The sequence below is a fragment of the Aricia agestis genome, chromosome 13 (genome assembly GCF_905147365.1).
Source record: "Aricia agestis chromosome 13, ilAriAges1.1, whole genome shotgun sequence".
NCBI lineage: Eukaryota > Metazoa > Arthropoda > Insecta > Lepidoptera > Lycaenidae > Aricia > Aricia agestis.
Window position 1 is genome coordinate 13,538,180 of NC_056418.1, and position 19,181 is coordinate 13,557,360.

A 19,181-nucleotide genomic window follows, 5' to 3' on the forward strand; every position below is an offset into this window, starting at 1 on the left:
TTTAGTTAATAATTAGACAATAAATAAGATTTGTGATAAATACTTAAAACAAAATAAATTAAATATATAAGGGAGCCCCAAAATAAACGTGATTTTTTTGCAATTTTTTGCTTGATATCAATAATGGCAAAAGGTAGGCACTTGAAATGTTCACAAAATACTCAGTTGTGTACATACTTAAATAATAATAATAATTGATGGTAAAATTAAAATAAACTCTAAACTCTTCGTGCGCGGGTACAACTCGTATTTGTCCGATTTTTTGGTAATTTTTGCCCGATATCAATAATGGCAACTTAAATAATAATTAATAAACTTAAAATAAATTAAACAGTTTTATTAAAATTAAGAAGGCTCCTATATAAAAAAAAAACCCTATTTGCCTATTTTGTATCTATACACAGAGACAAAATAGGCAAAAATGTTTTTTTTATATAATTTTAAAAAATCATTTTTGATATCAATATAATATATAATATAACAGGACGCTCACTTATAACATCTTAGTTTATCGATATCCTCGACAAATATCAACCGAGTATCCTCTCACTATAGACCGCCATGTTTAGTAGGCAATATGGCGCCGGCCACACTTTTTTGTAGTTATGTCACTTCCATCTGTTTCCTTATTCATTGGAAGAAATAAAAAAGTGGCAACATCGTAATGTCACATATTAATGTCATGACTCATGAGTCATCCCTTTCAAATCAATCCAAGAAAAAAGGGATGACACTACGATGTTGCTACTTTTTAATTTCTTCACCTTTTTGACAGACTGTAGAAACAAATTACATACAAATTCATCAAATATTTGAAATTTATCCCCAGAAAATCCATAATTGAAAATTGAACTTTCGGTAGGTAACGCGTCAGTTGAGTCCACAGAGTACTTTTTAGGGTTCCGTACCCAAAGGGTAAAAACGGGACCCTATTATTAAGACTTCGATGTCTGTCTGTCACCAGGCTGTATCTTAAGAACGGCTATGGCAGGTACTAGTATTACACGCATCAATATTATCATGATTCTAGTATCACGCGATTCACAAGACATCAGGCAGGTATTACACGTATCAATGTCATCACGGAATCGTGTATTGATGCGTGACGCGTGTAATACCTGCCATTAGCTAGACTTCTGAAATTTTCACAGAATGTGTTACCATAATATCTGTTAAATTCTGTTGCCGGTATAACAACAAATACTAAAAACAAAATTTAAAATTAATATAATTAAGTGGGGCATACAACAAATGTGATTTTTTTGTTATTTTTTGCTCGATATCAAAAATGACTATATAGCTAGGTGCTTGAAATGTTTACAAAATCATAAATTATGTTCGTACTTTAATAATTGATAGTAAAATTAAAATAAAATAAATATTTAAGGGGGGCTACCATACAAAAATCACATTTTTTGGGCTATTTTTGCTCCATAACGGTACGGAACACTACGTGCGCGAGTCCGACTCGCACTTGGCCGATTTTTTTATAATATAGAGACTAGAGTTGAGTCATAAACCATAATCTGTGGTTGAATCGACAAATGACTGATGACATTTGACAAATGACAAGTTTGTGCTTTTGTTTACAAAATTTTCAAAGGCGGGGAAAATAGTTTTTTGTCTCGCACATTATTAATGAAGTAATTTATTAATTATTAGCTATTAGTAATCACCCAATTATTTTGTGTTTAGGTCTTGGTATGAATTTACAGTGTTCTTGAAGTATATGGCATACAGTTACATAGCTAATGTCCACTATTTTCAACAGTTTGTGGCTGGTAGCAACTAATTTATAATGGGTTCTCTAAAAGAAACCAAATATTCTCTTTCAAACTTATCTTCTCATGTTAAAGTAACATCAGTCGAGTCGTCCTTAGAACAATGCCTAACCAAAATTCAAGGTATGTCATAGAATAATTATACAGTACTACTACTATACTTAATAATATTAATGCTCGTTTTAAACTCTATATTTGACAAATGTACGTTTAAATTAGAATAAATCCTCACCTATTTACTCTAGTAGTATTAATAGAAATTTAAATACTTACATTTTTTCTTAATTTTAGAACTAGTAATGGATTATGAACAACTGAAGACAAACTATAAAGACTATGAAGCTCAGTACTTGATACAGAAGGAAAAATGTGAAAGGTAAGTAAATAGAAAACAAGACGATCTTGTAAGAAATTAAATCTTTTAAGCAGTAGGTATGTTTAAAATAAGTTTATGATATTAATAACAGCATTAATTATTTTCAGCAAAACCTGTAATAGTTCTCTGGAGTTAAAAAGAATTAATGAAATGAAAGATAACATTATACAATCAGTTGGTGTGTATTTTTTTTAACTTTCTTTAATTTTGAGATTTGCAGTAACTAGTACCTAATTTAATTGAATGTTATTAATTTATTAATTTCAGCATCTGCAATCACAAAATTAAATGAGACAAGAGACTTTAATACAATAAATGAAATATTTAGTATTATTTATGAAGATACAGCAGTCTCAGATGAGTCTAGAAAAAGTCAACCAGAAAAAATACAAATTAAAAAATTACTAGAACCTATGGAAACTCAAGAAATTAAGGAAGCTCATGAAGAGTCCATATCTGAAATTGAAGGCACACCAACTGGCAGAAAAAGTCCAATAATATTCAGCAAAGTATCAAAAAATATAACGAGGGATAAGAAGAAATGCCCAAATAATTGGTAATATTTTAAATTACCTTAACTATTTAGTTTACAATAAATTTTTTGCTATGTAATATGTCACACTAGTCAATACTGTTGCGAGAGAATAATTATTATAAAAATGAAATAATAAGTATAAGAAATTTGTGACAATTAAAAGAAAAATCTACCCCTAATCATGCTAGCTGGGTGAAAAAATATTAAGCTATCAAGCCCCATAAGCTCACCAGTGAGCGAGACACAATATTAGAATAACAATAGATTTCCAAGAATACACGATCAAAGGATTAAAAGTAAAAGTTTGTGTATGTATGTTACTTATTTATGCAAAAACTATTTTGATATTTTGATCAAAGACTTGGTAGACATAAGGACAAGTGCACACATATCAACTCGGAAAGGGATCGTCACTGTATCGCCTTCGCCTCGCCGTCTACTATGTCTAAGTCGGTACTATTATGCTCTGAAGTTACGTTATACTAATTTTCCCTATTCCCTTCCCTTCCCATCCCTACCCTTCCCAATTATCCTATATCCTCTTAAAAGGACGGCAACGCACCTGCAGCTCTTCTGATGCTGCGAGTGTCCATGAGCGACGGAAGTTGCTTTCCATCAGGTGACCCGTTTGCTCGTTTGCCCTCTTATTTCATAAAAAAAATACTAAGATTAAGAACATAATCTTAAAATCTACATTATAAAAATACTATTGTAAATTACTTTATTTAAATAACTTTTTTTTTTCAGGGGCTCACCAGAAACTAAAACAATAAAACTAACCAAAACCCCCACAAGGTCTGCAAGTGGCAGGCTTGTGCAAACAAGACTGACTACGGTTAAAGTGAAACCAAACTGTTTTGTGGACCTCACAAATTCACCAGAATTGAAGACTGAAAAAATTACTCTTGACACTATACAGGTAAAAGCTTTGTAATATTTTGGGATTACTGGTATCTTTGAGAATTGTCTTTTAAGCAATGAAAATATGTTTGTATGTTGGTTAGTACATTTTTTTTTCTTGACAATATATGGGCTATTAAATGTACTATCAGTGTCAACAGCCTAGGAATCAATTTCCTCGAAGGTACTACAGACAAAATATTTGTAAGGAATTTATCTAAGTATTACTTATATAACTATAACTTGACATATTGAAAACATCATGTGACAAAAAGAAAGCAGACCTCTTAAAGTAATATCTTGTGTAAATATCAAAGGGTTAAGGGTATCAAAGTATAAAGGGTCTAGTTAAAAGCAATTACATACTTTAATCTCAAAACAATATATCTGAAAAATTGCATACAAATATATTATTTATAATGCAGGTGGATTTGAAACAAGAAGAGTTAGATGATGAAACTATATTGCCATCGCCAAGCGGGCTTGTTAACTTTCAATCACTGTAAGTTTTTTTCACTATTAAGCCATGATTTAAGTAATAATAAAAAACTCAAAGCAGATATGTTACTACCGCGCGCGTTGTAAAGCTTCGGGCTTGGGCTTAGCCAATTGGGTCGTCTTTTATTTAGTCTGTCTCTTTTATGTAAACTAGAGATCTCCCAATGGTCGAAATTCCACCTTAGTTTCAACGACATTAGGATTACTACCGATATTTTGTAAAAAAATATTGACTTTATCATATTTTTTTCAACTCTTGGTCTCTGGGACTCAGCTGTTCTCAGATTGGCCGTGTAAACATTGTCTTATAGTATCTAAGATTCAATAAAAAAAAATATAATCCATTTTCAATTTGTCACCTTGTTGTCAACAGACTTCAACCATAAATAAAAGAGTATAATTCGTATGTATAGGCTTGTCACTCAAAAATCTGTCATTTTTCCTAGTGTGTGTGTTGTAGTGTGTGTAATGTTTTATTTGTTAAGGGGGATATTAGATTATCATATATATTGGATCCGAGATCATTGAGTCAATGATATTGGATAATGTAATATAGACATATGATTAATTACTTCCTTGATCATAGATTTTTGACATTTGCTGAGAGATTGGATCCAATACGGTCATAGAAATAGGTGTTGCCAGTTATTTAATATAAAAAATAGTTTTTAATTTCTTGTTCGTTAATTTATGTTTCAAATAATGTAATGTAATTATTTTTCTAATTATATTCTAATTAAATAACAAAAAACAAGCCATATTAAAAATGACGATGTCTTTTGACAAATCGAATTCCCTGAGATCTAGTAACCCTGACGTCAATACCTGTCAGCGTTAGCGCTCTCCATTGGCTATTGAAACCACATACGACGTAAAATAGGATCAATGAAATATGATAATGTAATACGCAGATATGATCAAATGATCATATATATTGGATCCTATATATGATCATAGAAATGATCCAATATAAATAATAATGTAATACTCCCCTAAAAAAATGTATGATAAAAGCATAATTTCAAAATAATATTATCTCGATGCACTCCTTCAGCATATAAACTGTAACTGTGCAAAATTTCATTCACCTACGTTTCCCCATTTTTCGTCAAAAAGGATACAAAGTTTTTGGCTCACGTATTAATATATAGATGGCATTTCGTATCTTTTGTTTCACTTATCTGTCAAATTTGTCAATGTTGTTCGGAAGAGATTTAAGCCAGAAAATAGTATGAACGTAACAGATCTGTATAAGTAGAATATCATTGCTATTAAGTATCAACTAGAGCATTGATTCCCAAAGTGGTCCAGGTGGACCCCCAGGGGTCCACGGGATCCCGACAGGGGTCTACGCTTGCGTGGAAAAAAAATGGGGGTCCACAAGTTGTTAACGGGTGTCTATAAAATGTATTTGGTGATCCGATTTGACTTCTATGAATATATAGGCAGCCAAAGTCATAAGAAGCTCAGAGTAATTGTTTTTGTAAGAACTTGCATATTATTCCATATTCAGAAAGAGTGTGTCGACAAGACTCGCCTCTATATTATTATCGTGGAAACATGCCACTTTTCTGAATAATTTCTAAAGCGATGTCATAAATGTGCCATTAAATAATATTTGTCTTTGTAATCGTGACGCGTGTATAATAATTTTGTGCCGTGCTCAAAATTTCGTGCCGCGTGCCATTAGGTTCGCCATCCCTGGCATAGGCGGATAATTTGTTGAAAAGCACAGCGACTTAAAATAATAGCAAGTTTCATGGATTAGTATTGTGAGGGGGGGCGGGGGGTGAGAGGGGGTCCGCAGTATGCACCAACACCTTAAAAGTGGGCCACGAAACAAAGGAGTTTGAGAACGTCTGAACTAGAGAAAAGAATTTACTAAGAAGTAAGAATTAATAGCACAGAACCTTGGGGCATACCCAACCAAATATAATGTATTTATTTATTACAGACAGAAATCACTGAAATGCAGTCCACATAAGTTCAAAAAGCCTAACCTGTCTTTAAAATCTAAACTTGAGAGTATGAAAGCTGGAGGAAACGGGATGATCATTGCTGATGAGAATTTGTTTGATTTTAAAACTAAAACTGATAGGTATGTTATTTATGTACTATTAATTATAAAGCCTTAATACCACTAATGACATGATACCTATTTATATTTGAAACTTAATTACCCATTTATTAACATTGTAATGTCTAGGTTTTATGCAAACAACTTCCAAAACATGTTGCTGGTAAATTTTGATTAATATTTAATAATACCATAGACAATAGGAGTGAGCACACTGAGACGGGCCGTGCCGGGGCTCATCGCAAAAACCAGAGACTTTTTTCTTAGGGCCTGTTTCACCACTTTCTGATAAAGTGCCGAATAGGTTATCCACCACTTAACTTGTCAGAGGAAGTATGGAGAATCTGTCAAAAAAGTTGTGAATAGCCTAGAGGGCACTTTATCAGAAAATGGTGAAACAGGCCCTAAGAAAAATATACTAGTCTCTGGTAATACATACATCTAGATTCTAGACAAATAATATGATGAAAAAAAGTAAAACCTATGTCTGCATTTTGCGATTTTCTTTCACTATTCATCGTATCTTGAGAATAGGTTCTAGAAAATGGACCTAGATAATATGTGATATATCAATTATCTATGTGAACTATACTTTTCAGGTTCAACTCGCCCATGAAGCTCGAAGTACAGTGCACGGAACAGGTAGCGGACGAGAGCATGTCCCTACTGCGGCAGATGTGCAAGTTTGACAAGAACGGCGAAGATCTACCTAAACCGGGCACTGTAAGGTATGTCGCCCACGATTTACAATTTTTTTTTTAAATTAAATAAAGGGGCAAACGGGTCACCGTCGCCAATGGACACTCGCAACATTAGAAGAGCCGCAGGTGTGTTGCCGTTGTGCCGGCCTTACCTTTGTATTTTAAGAATATACGTGGCGGCCGAAAAGGAAGATCTTCCGACCGAGCGAAATAGCATGCTCGGTCAGGCCGAAGCTCACTGACGTCATTTCAGACGTTGTATATAATATGTCACAGACAACTGGTTAAAATAGCCGTTCAATCAAAAAGCTAGCCCTTTGACTGAACAGAGTCATTCAACTACACGTCTAGTTTTTTTAATTGAACATTTGAGTCGCTCAAAACGTTCAACACTACAGCTGATTCAAAAGCCGTTGTCTAATTGAATTAGTTCGTTTGTAAGTGCGTGTGATTGTCGATTGGCGTTGTTCAGTCAAATGGCTAGCTGTTTGATCTTCTTCCTTCCTTCCAATCTTACCAGTTGGCTGCGACATCTATCTCGCGAGCTCAGAAACTTCCATAGCGCGACACAAGATTGTTGTGTACAGTGTTGCCTTACTTAGTGGAATTTCCACTAGATCTGGTGGTTTAGACGTACATTCGGCGGGAAAAATTTGGTTTTAGTGGCTAGTGGATTTCTTAGTAGATTAGATTATTTAAGTTAGTGGTAGACGACGTTAAACCACTAGTTTTTTTTAATTATCTTTCTAACCCTTGAAGATGCACACTAGAAACTTAATTATATTATTTTAGAACTAAAGAAATTTATTCTTCACAAACTGAACAAGTAAATGACAATGATTCCTCTGAAGACGTTCATCTTTACTCTTTAGTTAAGTACCTACTTATATATAGGTACATAGGTTTTCCTTTTTGTAGTAACAAAAAAAAATATTACATAATAATAATGATAACGTTGTTGTTGTATTATTTTCAAATTATAGTCAGATAGGTTGTTGTTGTCTTTACGTTATTATTAATATTTAGTGGAATTCTGGTGGTTTGAGAGGCCATTTAGGTTTTAGCGGTTTCTGGTGGTTTACGCTGCTGAATTTTGTGGGTTAGTAAAAAAAAAGTTGGCAACACTGGTTGTGTATCATCCCACAAAAAATACGTATTGAGTTATGAATGCAGTCTTGTTCTTTAAAATCATTTAGAACAAGACTGCAGGCAAAAAATATGTTGTGGGTACACAAATGTTTAACAGCGACTAAATGTGGGTACCGCCACAGTAACATGGCAAGTTTATCACATACAAGATTAGATATTCATTTACGCTAGAACCATACGATTCTTGTTCAATAACCGAACGAAATAGTCGAATATGTTGTTTTTTTTTTAATTTACAGTCCCAATAAACGACCGCTGACTGAGAATAACAATATAGTGAATGTAAAAAACCGGTTTGATTCCGAGAACAGCATGTCTATACTGAAGAACAACCCTATTACAAGTGTCACAAGTACAACCACTGTTGCTGAGGACGGTGAAAAGAGGTATGAAATGTTCTGATGATAATGATGATTATGTTGAAGATGATTGATGAGATTACCTACACTTGACGACCTCTGTGGCTCAGTGGATAAGCACGTTGGTAGTTCAAGTCGGGGGTAGCGGGTTCGAATCCCGCCGACGGAACAAAAAGTTTTCAAAGCTCCTGGGTCATGGATGTGTATTAAATATGTGTATCATATAATAAAAATCTTAAATATATGTTTAGTATAAATTATTATTTTACTAGATGACGCCTGCAACTCCGTTGCGCCAAAAATCGTTTATCGCGCAGGAACCGTACATTTTTCCGGGACAAAAAGTATCCTATGTCATTTCCCGGGTCTTACAGTATCTCCATGCCAAATTTCAGCAAAATCGGTTCAGCGGTTTGGGCGTGAAGAGGTAACAGTCAGACAGACAGACAGACACACTTTCGCATTTATAATATTAGTATGATTTGCTTTTTGCTGGTACCAACTATATTGTATTGTGTCTAATTTCTGCAGCTCTTTTTCGATGTTTTAGTGTGACTCCTACCATACTCCTTTCCATTGACCTCTGACATGTTCTAAGTTTGAGAAGATGTGTTTGTGTCAGTGCCCATGATTGGCAGCCGTATGTAAGGCATGGCAGAACACATGAGTTGAACACTTTTATTTGGCTTTCATTGGAAAGTGTTCGCTTTTGAGTACCTCATTCAGGGACCAAAATCTTTTCCAAGCACTAGCTATAAGTACGTTTATTTCTATATTTGTTTGATCTTTAAAGGATATAATTTGCCCTAAGTATGTGTAGCTGTTGAGAAATTCAATGTTTTCAGCGTCCACTATGATCGGAATTTCATCTCTGTTTGTCATTATTTTTGTTTTTGCTTTGTTCGTATACAAGTATAAAAGTATTAAATATATTTCCGTTGTCTGGTACCCGTAACACAAGTCCTTCAGGTACTTAGCACGAGGCCAGACTGACGTGGTGTGAAGCGTCTATATAATCCACAGACTGACAGACTCACTTGCATCAGTCTGGGTTGATAAACATTCGTCAAAATATCAAGCCTTCCTTTTCATTAAATATAAGAAGAACGAACGAGATAACATGATAAGAGCTCAGACTTGAGAAAGTGTGAGAGTAATAAGTGTATACATAATACATATATTCTACATAATATCATAGACACGCGGATATTTTTTTATTATTTAAACTTTATAGAGTCTGGCTAGTGAAAGATGAGACTGGCTTTTTATTCCAAAAATGATTATGGTAACACTGTCACTAACGTCATTGTCACCTATAGCATCTGTTGTTTATGTGTCAAAGTGAAAAATATTTCTATGGTTTACGTGATTTTCTAATTTAAACATGAAAAAAACTTTGAAAAGAGATTTGCGAAAACTGCTTTTTGCTATGATTAGTAAATACGAACAAAAAAGAAGTGAAAAGGATGCAATTTTTAAACAAAAACAAGATTGTTTACATGAAATATCCCAGTGCATTGGTAAGTACAGGTAAAAGATTTTGATACTTTCAATTACAATTAAGTAATTAAAATAATTATTATTTATCATGTAATTGAATTTATTGTTTTGCAGGTAACATGGATGATGCAAAGGATTCAGCAAGTTATAATATCAAGCATAAATAAATTAAGAGATATTATGTTCCAAGAAGTTCTTTGACCGGTAGGACCCTAACGTTACAAAAAAAAAATACCTGAAAGCAACCTTGTAATTGAATGCTAACTTTATTTATGAACATATTTTCAGATGTCAGTGTTTGTACCCTAAAAAGGATTAAAAAAGAAGGCCAAATAAATAAAGGCGTGTGGTTACGGGAGTTTGGCTGGGAGGTGTTAATGCATCCGCCGTATAGTCCTGACTCCTGAGCTTGCACCTAGATTTCCACCTGTTTCGGTCGCTGCAGGATTCCTTCGACAGTGTCAGGTCGACATCACAAGAGGACTGCCAAAACCACTTGTCTAGCAATGGGATCGTGTCCCTTTTTTTTTTTTTTATTAAATAAGGGGGCAAACGAGCAAACGGGTCACCTGATGGTAAGCAACTACCGTCGTCCATGGACACTCGGAACATCAGAAGAGCTGCAGGTGCGTTGCCGGCCTTTTAAGAGGAAATACGCTCTTTTCTTGAAGGTTTGCAGGTCGTATCGATCCGGAAATACTGCTGGTGACAGTTCATTCCAGAGTTTTACAGTGCGCGGCAGAAAGTTACGCGAAAAACGCACTGTGGAAGACTGCCACTCATCAAGGTGATGAGGATGGTATGTTTTTCGCGTGGGACGATAGCGAAAAGTTGCAGGTGGTATGATTCCGAACAATTCCTCAGAGCACTCCCCGTGATACAACCGATAGAGGATGCAGAGTGAAGCTACATCTCGGCGTAATTCCAGGGGGTCCAAGCTGTTTGAAACACTATGGCAGTCAACAATTCGAGCAGCCCTTCGTTGGATACGATCCAGAGGGAGCAGTTGGTATTTTGGCGCCCCTGCCCAGAGATGAGAATAATATTCCATATGAGGCCGAACCTGCGCCCTGTAGAGTTGTAGGCGTTGGTCCGGACTGAAGTACTATCTCGCTCTGTTAAGAACACCAAGCTTCTTCGAGGCTAATTTGGCCTTACCCTCAAGATGATATCGGAACTGGACTTCGCTCGATATGTTGACGCCAAGTATCTTAATGCTAGGGGAGATGGTTAAAGATGTGCCCTCGAAACGAGGATAAACGACTATTGGTGACTTTTTAGTGGTGAACGCGCAGACTTGTGTCTTGGTGGGGTTGAATTGGACTAAGTTACGTCTACCCCATTCAGAGATCTTCTCCAATGAATTATCCACCTTAGACACAAGTTCGTTTCGACTCTCAGCGGTCGACTATCACCTGTACTATCATCCGTATAGCAATGAATGCCGTTGGTTTGTAACATGTCATTGATATGCAGTATGAATAGAGTAGGTGATAGTACACAGCCCTGAGGGACACCAGCATTAACAGACTGAGTTTCCGAGCATTCGCCGTCAACTACGACCTTTATGCTTCTGTCTGCTAAGAAACTAGTGACCCACTTACATAATTTCTCGGGCAGCCCGTATGATGGAAGCTTTGATAGCAGCGCTTTATGCCAAACTCGATCAAAGGCCTTCGCAATATCCAAACTAACAGCCAATGCCTCTCCCTTCGACTCAATTGCCTGAGCCCAACGATGAGTCAGGTATGCCAAGAGATCACCAGCCGAGCGACCCTTACGGAACCCGTATTGTTTGTCGCTTAGCAATCCCTGGCCGTCCAAGTATCGAAGAAGCTGGCTATTGATAATGGATTCCATTATTTTTGAGAAGAGAGAGGTTATAGCGATTGGTCTGTAGTTGGAAGGATTTGAGTGGTCACCTTTTTTGGGGATCTGGTGCACCAAGGCTGTCTTCCAGGAAGCCGGGATGATGCCAGTGGAATAGGAGAGCCGAAAAAGACGCGTCAAGACCGGAGCCAACTCTGGAGCACACTTTTTCAACACAATAGGCGGGATTCCGTCAGGCCCACTCGACTTTTGGATATCAAGGGAAAAGAGGGCTTTTCGCACTGAGCGCTGATGAAACCGAATATCCGACATGATGCTCGTGCATCGCGGTATGGTCGGCGGTTTCTGCCCCCCGTCATCCAGGGTCGAGTTTGACGCAAAGAGCTTGCCCAGAAGATCGGCTTTGTCCTTTGCGTCCTGGGCCAACGATCCATTTCCTACGTGTAGGGATGGTAGGGTTGGCTTGCAGAAATTTCCTTCAATAGCTTTGGCCAGAGACCAGAATGCACGGGTTCCCGAGGGGAGGCACTCAAGTCTCTTGCCAATTCTATTGACGTGCTGTTGCTTTGCCCGAGTAATCTCTTTCTTGAGGGACCTATAGGCAAGGTTGTACTCCTTTTTATATGTGCTGGTATTTAAATCCCGAGCAGACACTGCGTTGACCCAGGATTGGTAAGCCTCCTGCTTCCGGCGAGAAGCTTTTTTGAGGGATGAACCAAACCAGGGTCGAAATCTGCCGCCACTTGGCACTACAGAGGTCGGAATGAAAAGTTCCATCCCCTGCATCACCACATCGGCAACAGAGTTGGCAGTGTTGTCGGGATCATCCGGCGAGAAGCACACGTGCCCCCAAGAACAGGATGCAAAAAACGACCGCATCCCATCCCAGTCTGCTGACTTGTAGTGCCACACACGACGGTATTTAACAGCGCGCTGTCTTAACACCGTCGTAAGTGGCACAGAACTCCTAACAAGGCAATGATCCGATGAACCAAGTGGTGCGGTTACGGATATTTGGTAGCCGTCAGGATTTGAAGTCAGTAGGAGGTCCAACAAGGAAGGATTCTGACCATCCACATCTGGGATTCGCGTAGGCGTAGTAACCAGTTGTGTCAAGTCGTTCGCAAGGGCAAAGTTGCAGACAGATCTCCCCGCACAACAAGATAGCAACCAACAAGATAGCAAAAAGTTGCTTTATAAAAAAAACCTTTCGAATGTTTATACAAGATATAAAATGAGAAAAAAAATCCGCAACCTTTGATTTTCTGTGTTGTTTTTCTATCTCCCCTTAATCCTTGGTTTTTAATCAACTTGCAAGGGGGGGTTATTAGTTTCAGGCATGTACAAGTATGTATTAAATAAACATAATATTTGAGTATTTAAATCAATACAATCTATGATGCTTGCGAGAATTTGTGTTAATACACTTTCAATTGCATAATAATATAATATAGGAAATTATCTAACATTAAATTATTTTAAACTTAGAAACAGTAGGGACAATTTAGTTTAAGAAAATGAAGATAATTGTTTGATTAAATTATATTTTGTAATATATTTCATGATGTACGGTGAGTATTAAAGAAGAAGTTTTAATACTCCGACAAAAACATGCAAGAGTTTTCGTCAAAAACAAAACATCATGAAATGTATTGCAAAATAAAATTTAAGTAAACAACAACAATAAGCTTATTTTTCTTGAAATGAGTTATCCAAACTAAAATATAATATTATTGTCATAAATAATCAAGTATGAAAACTATAATTCCGACTATAGACAAGGTTGCCATACGTAGATTTTTTAAATTTGCCGCTTTTTTCCAGTCTCATCTTTCGTTAGCCAGACTCTAATATTCAATGTAGTAAGTGAGAAGTATGGTAAAAAAATAAAGTAGGTACTTAACATCGAACACGTTTGAATTCGTACTTTGACACATATCTACTTGTCTCTTTCTATTATTGTGCAATGGCAATATTTCCGTGGGTAAAATAAAGAGAAAGGTAGCGATAGGTAAAAGTAAGTACCAATTTATTATGCACTGTGGAGGGACCGCAGAAAAGAAAAATATATTTGAATTTATACATAAACTAGATGACGCCCGCGACTCCGTTGCCCATAAATTCGTTCAGGAACCTTACATTCTTCAGCTATAAAAAGTATCCTATGTCATTTCCCGGGTCTTACAGTATCTCCATACAAAATTTCAGTGAAATTGGTTCAGCGGTTTGGGCGTGAAGAGGTAACAGACAGACAGAAAGATTTCTACGATGTATGTTTATTTTTCTCTATGGACAGGGTCCCCGCTACCATATTATGTGCAATGTGTGCAATGCACACGGGCGCCATCCTCTAGAGGCGCCAAATTGCCATCTTTAGGGGCGCCAAAACCAAAATCCCAAAAAAATTGCCTAAAGGGGTGCCAAAATCCTTTTTTTTTTGCACACAGGCGCCAGTAGCCCTTACGGGGGCCCTGTCTATGGATTTCTAATTTATGATCTAAATAAATAAAATAAAAATTGTTTTATTTCTGAATAAATTTGAACCAAATAATATGGATTACTTATTTAAAATTGTTGGATATTTACAGAGTAAAAAACGTGGAGCCGGTTTACAAAGAGCCGACCGTCAGGAAAAAATCTGAGAAAAGAGCGTTGAAAGGCTGGAGTTGTGAGCAATGCAAAATCGTAAGTATGACGTAAACTACATTACATTATCCGACTACGTAATATGTACTGTCTTCTGATAATAATCTTCGAACTTTTCACATAGATGAACAATGAACATAAGTAAGTATGTTATTTTAGAATCAATAAAATTTAGTGTCCGACCGAAGCTTCGGCTTCGGCTTCGGCCGCCTTCGGCCAAAAAAACCACCTTTGGCTAAACCTTCGGCTTCGACCTAAAACCCGGCCGAAGCCGAAGCTTTGCCGAAGGTCCGAGCAACCGTCGAAATTGAACGAAAGACGAGTGAGTCGAGAGAGAGAGCCAGACCGATCGTGTATGCAGAGGCCACTGGGAGTCACTGTCAAATACAATTAACAAACACTAACTTCTTAATAAATCATTTAATTATTTATTAAGAAGTTAGTATTTGTTTATTTTATGTATTACTTTAGTTTTGGTCTAGTCGAGTAAAACAAAGACTGATTGATTGGTCTAATTATTGTTATTTGTGAAATAATAAAGAAGAAGATAGAAGATTATAAACCTTCGGCTTCGGCTTCGGCCGAAGGTTGTAGCGATTGCCGATTAATCGGCTTCGGCCAAAAAAAGACCTTCGGTCGGACACTAATAAAATTTCAAAGTGCATAATATTATGTCGCAGTCATCTGGCTTTAAATCTACGATTTGATTGAATGACACCATTCAATTGAATGACTAAAGAACAACTCGTCAAGACGTTGACTATGACCTTAGATGAATGATTGGTCTCGCGCTCGCGCTACGACTAGATACCGTCGGAGTACTTGAAAAATGCGGCAACAAATAATACGCCTCATCGCGCGTAACCGCGCCAGTCGCGCCGCAAGCTTCGGGTGAGGTAGATGTGTCGATAATTTTCGAAATTTTAAGTTACGTCCGTAGCAAAATGCCAATTTGCGTAGTGAGACCATAGTCTCACTACGCAAATTGGCATTTTGCATACAAGTATTATTGCATACAATAATAACACTACAAGAAACAAGAAAGATACTGGCATCACATACCATCAGTAAATATTATCCCCGCGTTCCAGATGACGTTAGAAACGCTCACGCTCAAGACCGTAGTTTTTCCCGTTCCACTAGCTTGTGAGCGTCAGTGATACAAACCCAAGTGGAACGGATTATGGATCGTTTTGAGCGTTTTGAGAAAAGTTTAAAAAAAGAACTATATTTTTTTTATACATAGGTACATTGAACTGAACTTGGATATTACGATCCTTTTCTTCAAGTCCTAAATAAAAGTAATTTTATTGTTTATAGTTACATTTATTTTAATAAAATATGTAGGTAGGTACATAATATTATATTTGTTTCGTTTTTAGTATTACATTTTTTTACTTAAGTAATCATATTTTAATATAGTTAAACTTTTATTATATTTGAGTTTTCACATTGAATCATATTTTAATAACAAAACCACATATTTTGAATATTGACTATTGTCACAATATACATATAAACGTTAGGTAATATTACCGCTTAATGCTTAGTCAAGTACGAGTAAGTCAACAGGTATAGGAGAGATGAGATGTTATTTAATTTATTTAATTAAAATATTATTTGTAATGAAATAATATAAAGTATTTTTGTCTCTACTCTCTCCTGAAAACTTTCCAAATATGGCTTTCGCGATATAGTTACGTTAAAATTAAAAAAAAAACTAGAACGCCCACTTTGACCCATCTTCGTCAAGGGCTGTTTTGAGCGAAAATGATGACGTCATGAGTGACGTCATAGCCGCTATCAAAACGACCCCGGTCGCCAAAGGGAACGGCAGAAGGGGACGTTTTGAGCGTTTTGGTCAAAATTAACGTCATCTGGAACGCAGCCTATATAAATCGTCATAAACACAGAAAAATAATATAAACCTGAAAATTCGGATCGGAGTACCGCTTGATGTTCAGTGTTGCCAATTACCATAAACTAAAAATTCCCAATTTTTTTTTATTAATTTATTTATTATATCTTATTTTTTATATATACATAGTGGATGAGTGGATGAGCGCATTAAAATCTCTAGCTAGGGTAGCTGGTTCGAATCCCGCCAACGGAACAAAAAGTTTTCAAAGTTCCTGGATCATGAATGTGTATTAATAAATATGAATTATGAGTATCATATTATAATAAAAATCTTAAATACAGTTTATATTTTATGTAAGTACACAATACAGTAACAAATGAGAAAACAAATTTAACATTTGCTTTTTTATGACTCATTCTTAACTTTCGTTAAACTTCCTAACATTGTTTTTGTATTGTTTTCTCATCAATATTGTACCCATTATATTTCGTTGACCTAAACAACGTTGTTATTTTATCGCATTATTTTCGAATGGACTTTATTCTAATGGTAAAGTTTATCTGGTGATTGAAAAATCAGCACTTACTATACAATAATAATAAATTACAAGACCACAGCAACTAATTTTTCCCCATTAATTGGGCACCAGTCACGTATCTGGCAACCCGATTATCTACGCACACAACAATATTTGTGCATTGTTTTACACACACTACAATATTGAGGTGCCGCATTCGGGAATCTGTGTTTTCTATACAGCGCGGTATCTAGTCGAGCGCGCGCGCGAGACAAATCATTTATCTAAGACTATGACGTTTAAGGCGGGGATTAATCTCAATCCAAAACGATAACTTTGCACACAACCAAAGACCAAGCGTATACGCATCGCAATAAGATTCATTTTAGCTTAGCATAAAACTGAAGTCAGTCGAGCTGATTTTCTCTATTTTTCATGTTTTTTTTAAATATCTTTGGAAAAAACATTAAGAAACAAAATTGTTCGGTTAAAGAATTTTTAATATAGATTTACTAACAATTTATTGAAATAAAATGTATAATTATCCTAGTTAATACTTATATTTCGATGAAATAGATTTTTATCGGAGGTGAGTTTGTAAATTAATTACAGCCAAAGTATTAAGTTTTATTAAAATGTTTATGGTTTAAGGTATTTTAAATATTGTGCTTCATACCTCATATTTTTTAAAACTTCGTTATTATATTGGAACTAGGTAAACCGGAAGTCGCGGAATAACGAATTGGGGTTTATCCTCGCCTTAACGTCTTGACTAATAGTTATAATATTATATAGTGAAGTCGTTAAATGGCATGATATTAGCCATTGACGAGGCAGTAATAGGTAAATCCACGCTTTCATAATATTATTTATTACTAATTTATATCACTTTAAAGTAAATTTAATGGACAACATATCAGCATAGTGCTATCAGCTGTGCGAGCTGTTTGACGCCATATTTGTTTTAGTGACTACTGACTACTAGCGCCGCAGTGGAAAAAAATCAAAAACGTCCAATTACCTGACTGATGTCATGTCCGCTATCTTCGAAGGGCTATGTTACAAATCGCTAACTAGTTGAACGTTGAGTGACGATCGTTCAATAGACATTCGGCCGACTGCCGAGACATTCAATGAATACGCTAGTCATTCAATCGAATCGCAGATTGAACCAGATGACTGCGACGTATACAGCTTGGCCAACCTCCCAATCTTTTTCCGCTTTCTTCACCGCCGCGCTACCCCGTCAACGTTGTTTCGCAGAATTCTATCTGTTGTTAAAAGACTTTGAGGCGCTCCTTGTCGCCAGGCACCTCGGCGTGACTTCTCATTTATTTAAGTACCAATTCAAAAGTTCAAAACGCACATTTTTTTTTACTAAATTAAACTGCTAAATCAATTTAATTTAGTACGAGGATACTTTGAGTCACAGCAAAGAACAAATCTAGTGTTCTTATGAACAGTAAGGGCCGATTCACGCCGGAACGGCAGCGCAGCGGCGAGCATTTTCAGTGTCTTATTATGATTTTAAACTTTACCTTCATAATATTGTAATACATAGTATCGCTTGAGAAACTTTTGACGACGAGATGTAAACAATGCCCACAATCCAGGTGGAAAATGATGACCATTGCAAACACCACAGAAAATATAGGTATTTTATCTTTCTATCAATATGATTAAGAACAGACTACAAGTCTGTTCTAATTCATATTGATAGAGAGATAAAATACCGATTCTTCCACTGACTTCATTGTTATGAATTACCCAACTAATCAACGTTACTTTCAGTTCTACGACGAGCTATACCGTGACGATCCTGTGATGCTGGCCAAGAAGATGGAGGAGTGCTCCAAGCACCGCGGCCGCCACAACCCCGTCCGACCCAAGACCCCCCCAGGGTACTGGAACCCGAGGTGGGAAGTGCCCACGGATACAGAAGAGTTCAATAGGAGGAACAATGCATTATAACAGTTAACTTGTACCATCAAGGAAATTGATTCCTAAGCAGTTGATAGACCAACGGCATTTGGTCGGATCATGACAATAATTCAATGTTATCTGTCGGCTGGGGACCTATCTGCCTGGGAATCAACTTCTCTGATAGTACTTTTTTTAAGTCTGTTCTTATTTATATTGATAGAAAGATAAAATACCTATATTTTCTCTGGTGCATTCAATGGTCATCCATTTTCCACCTGCATTGTGGACATTGTTTGCATCCAGATCAAAATGAACCACAACAGATAATTGACTTTTTGAAAAACTAATTTTATCATTAAAAGTGATGTATATCATATTTGATACAACAATACTAAATACATATCACCTACCTCAGCAGTATATCTGTATAAATGAAAGATAAGAAGTATGTTATTATTAATCTAATCTAATTAGCCGTTTGTGTCCCACTGCTGGGCAAAGGCCTTCCCCAATGTTATTATTAAAGAT

The 19,181-nt window shown here is 36.2% G+C and overlaps 1 protein-coding gene across 2 annotated transcripts; it reads left to right on the forward strand.

Annotated features, from left to right (window-relative positions):
* The first annotated feature begins 1,600 nt into the window (after positions 1-1,600).
* LOC121733385 lies at positions 1,601-19,149 on the forward strand. 2 transcript variants are annotated; one of them, XM_042123615.1, is made up of 12 exons: positions 1,604-1,643; positions 1,772-1,904; positions 2,073-2,157; positions 2,265-2,335; positions 2,425-2,713; positions 3,440-3,611; positions 4,018-4,094; positions 6,045-6,188; positions 6,767-6,895; positions 8,257-8,403; positions 14,295-14,391; positions 18,522-19,149. In XM_042123615.1, exons 2-12 carry the CDS (start codon positions 1,799-1,801, stop codon positions 18,699-18,701), a joined length of 1,497 nt encoding a protein of 498 aa, XP_041979549.1. In that variant the 5' UTR covers positions 1,604-1,643; positions 1,772-1,798; the 3' UTR covers positions 18,702-19,149. The 2 variants fall into 2 exon arrangements, with proteins under 2 accessions (XP_041979547.1, XP_041979549.1); XM_042123613.1 differs by having other exon boundaries at positions 1,601-1,904.
* Positions 19,150-19,181: the final 32 nt, after the last annotated feature.

What these genes read in the sequence shown, in the direction of transcription:
- LOC121733385 (XM_042123613.1), top strand. Translation starts at nt 1,799, where the DNA reads ATGGGTTCTCTAAAAGAAACCAAATATTCTCTTTCAAACTTATCTTCT. An exon ending in CTTGTTAACTTTCAATCACT is followed by an intron (nt 4,095 to 6,044) that starts GTAAGTTTTTTT and finishes TATTTATTACAG; the next exon opens with ACAGAAATCACTGAAATGCA. An exon ending in TTTAAAACTAAAACTGATAG is followed by an intron (nt 6,189 to 6,766) that starts GTATGTTATTTA and finishes TATACTTTTCAG; the next exon opens with GTTCAACTCGCCCATGAAGC.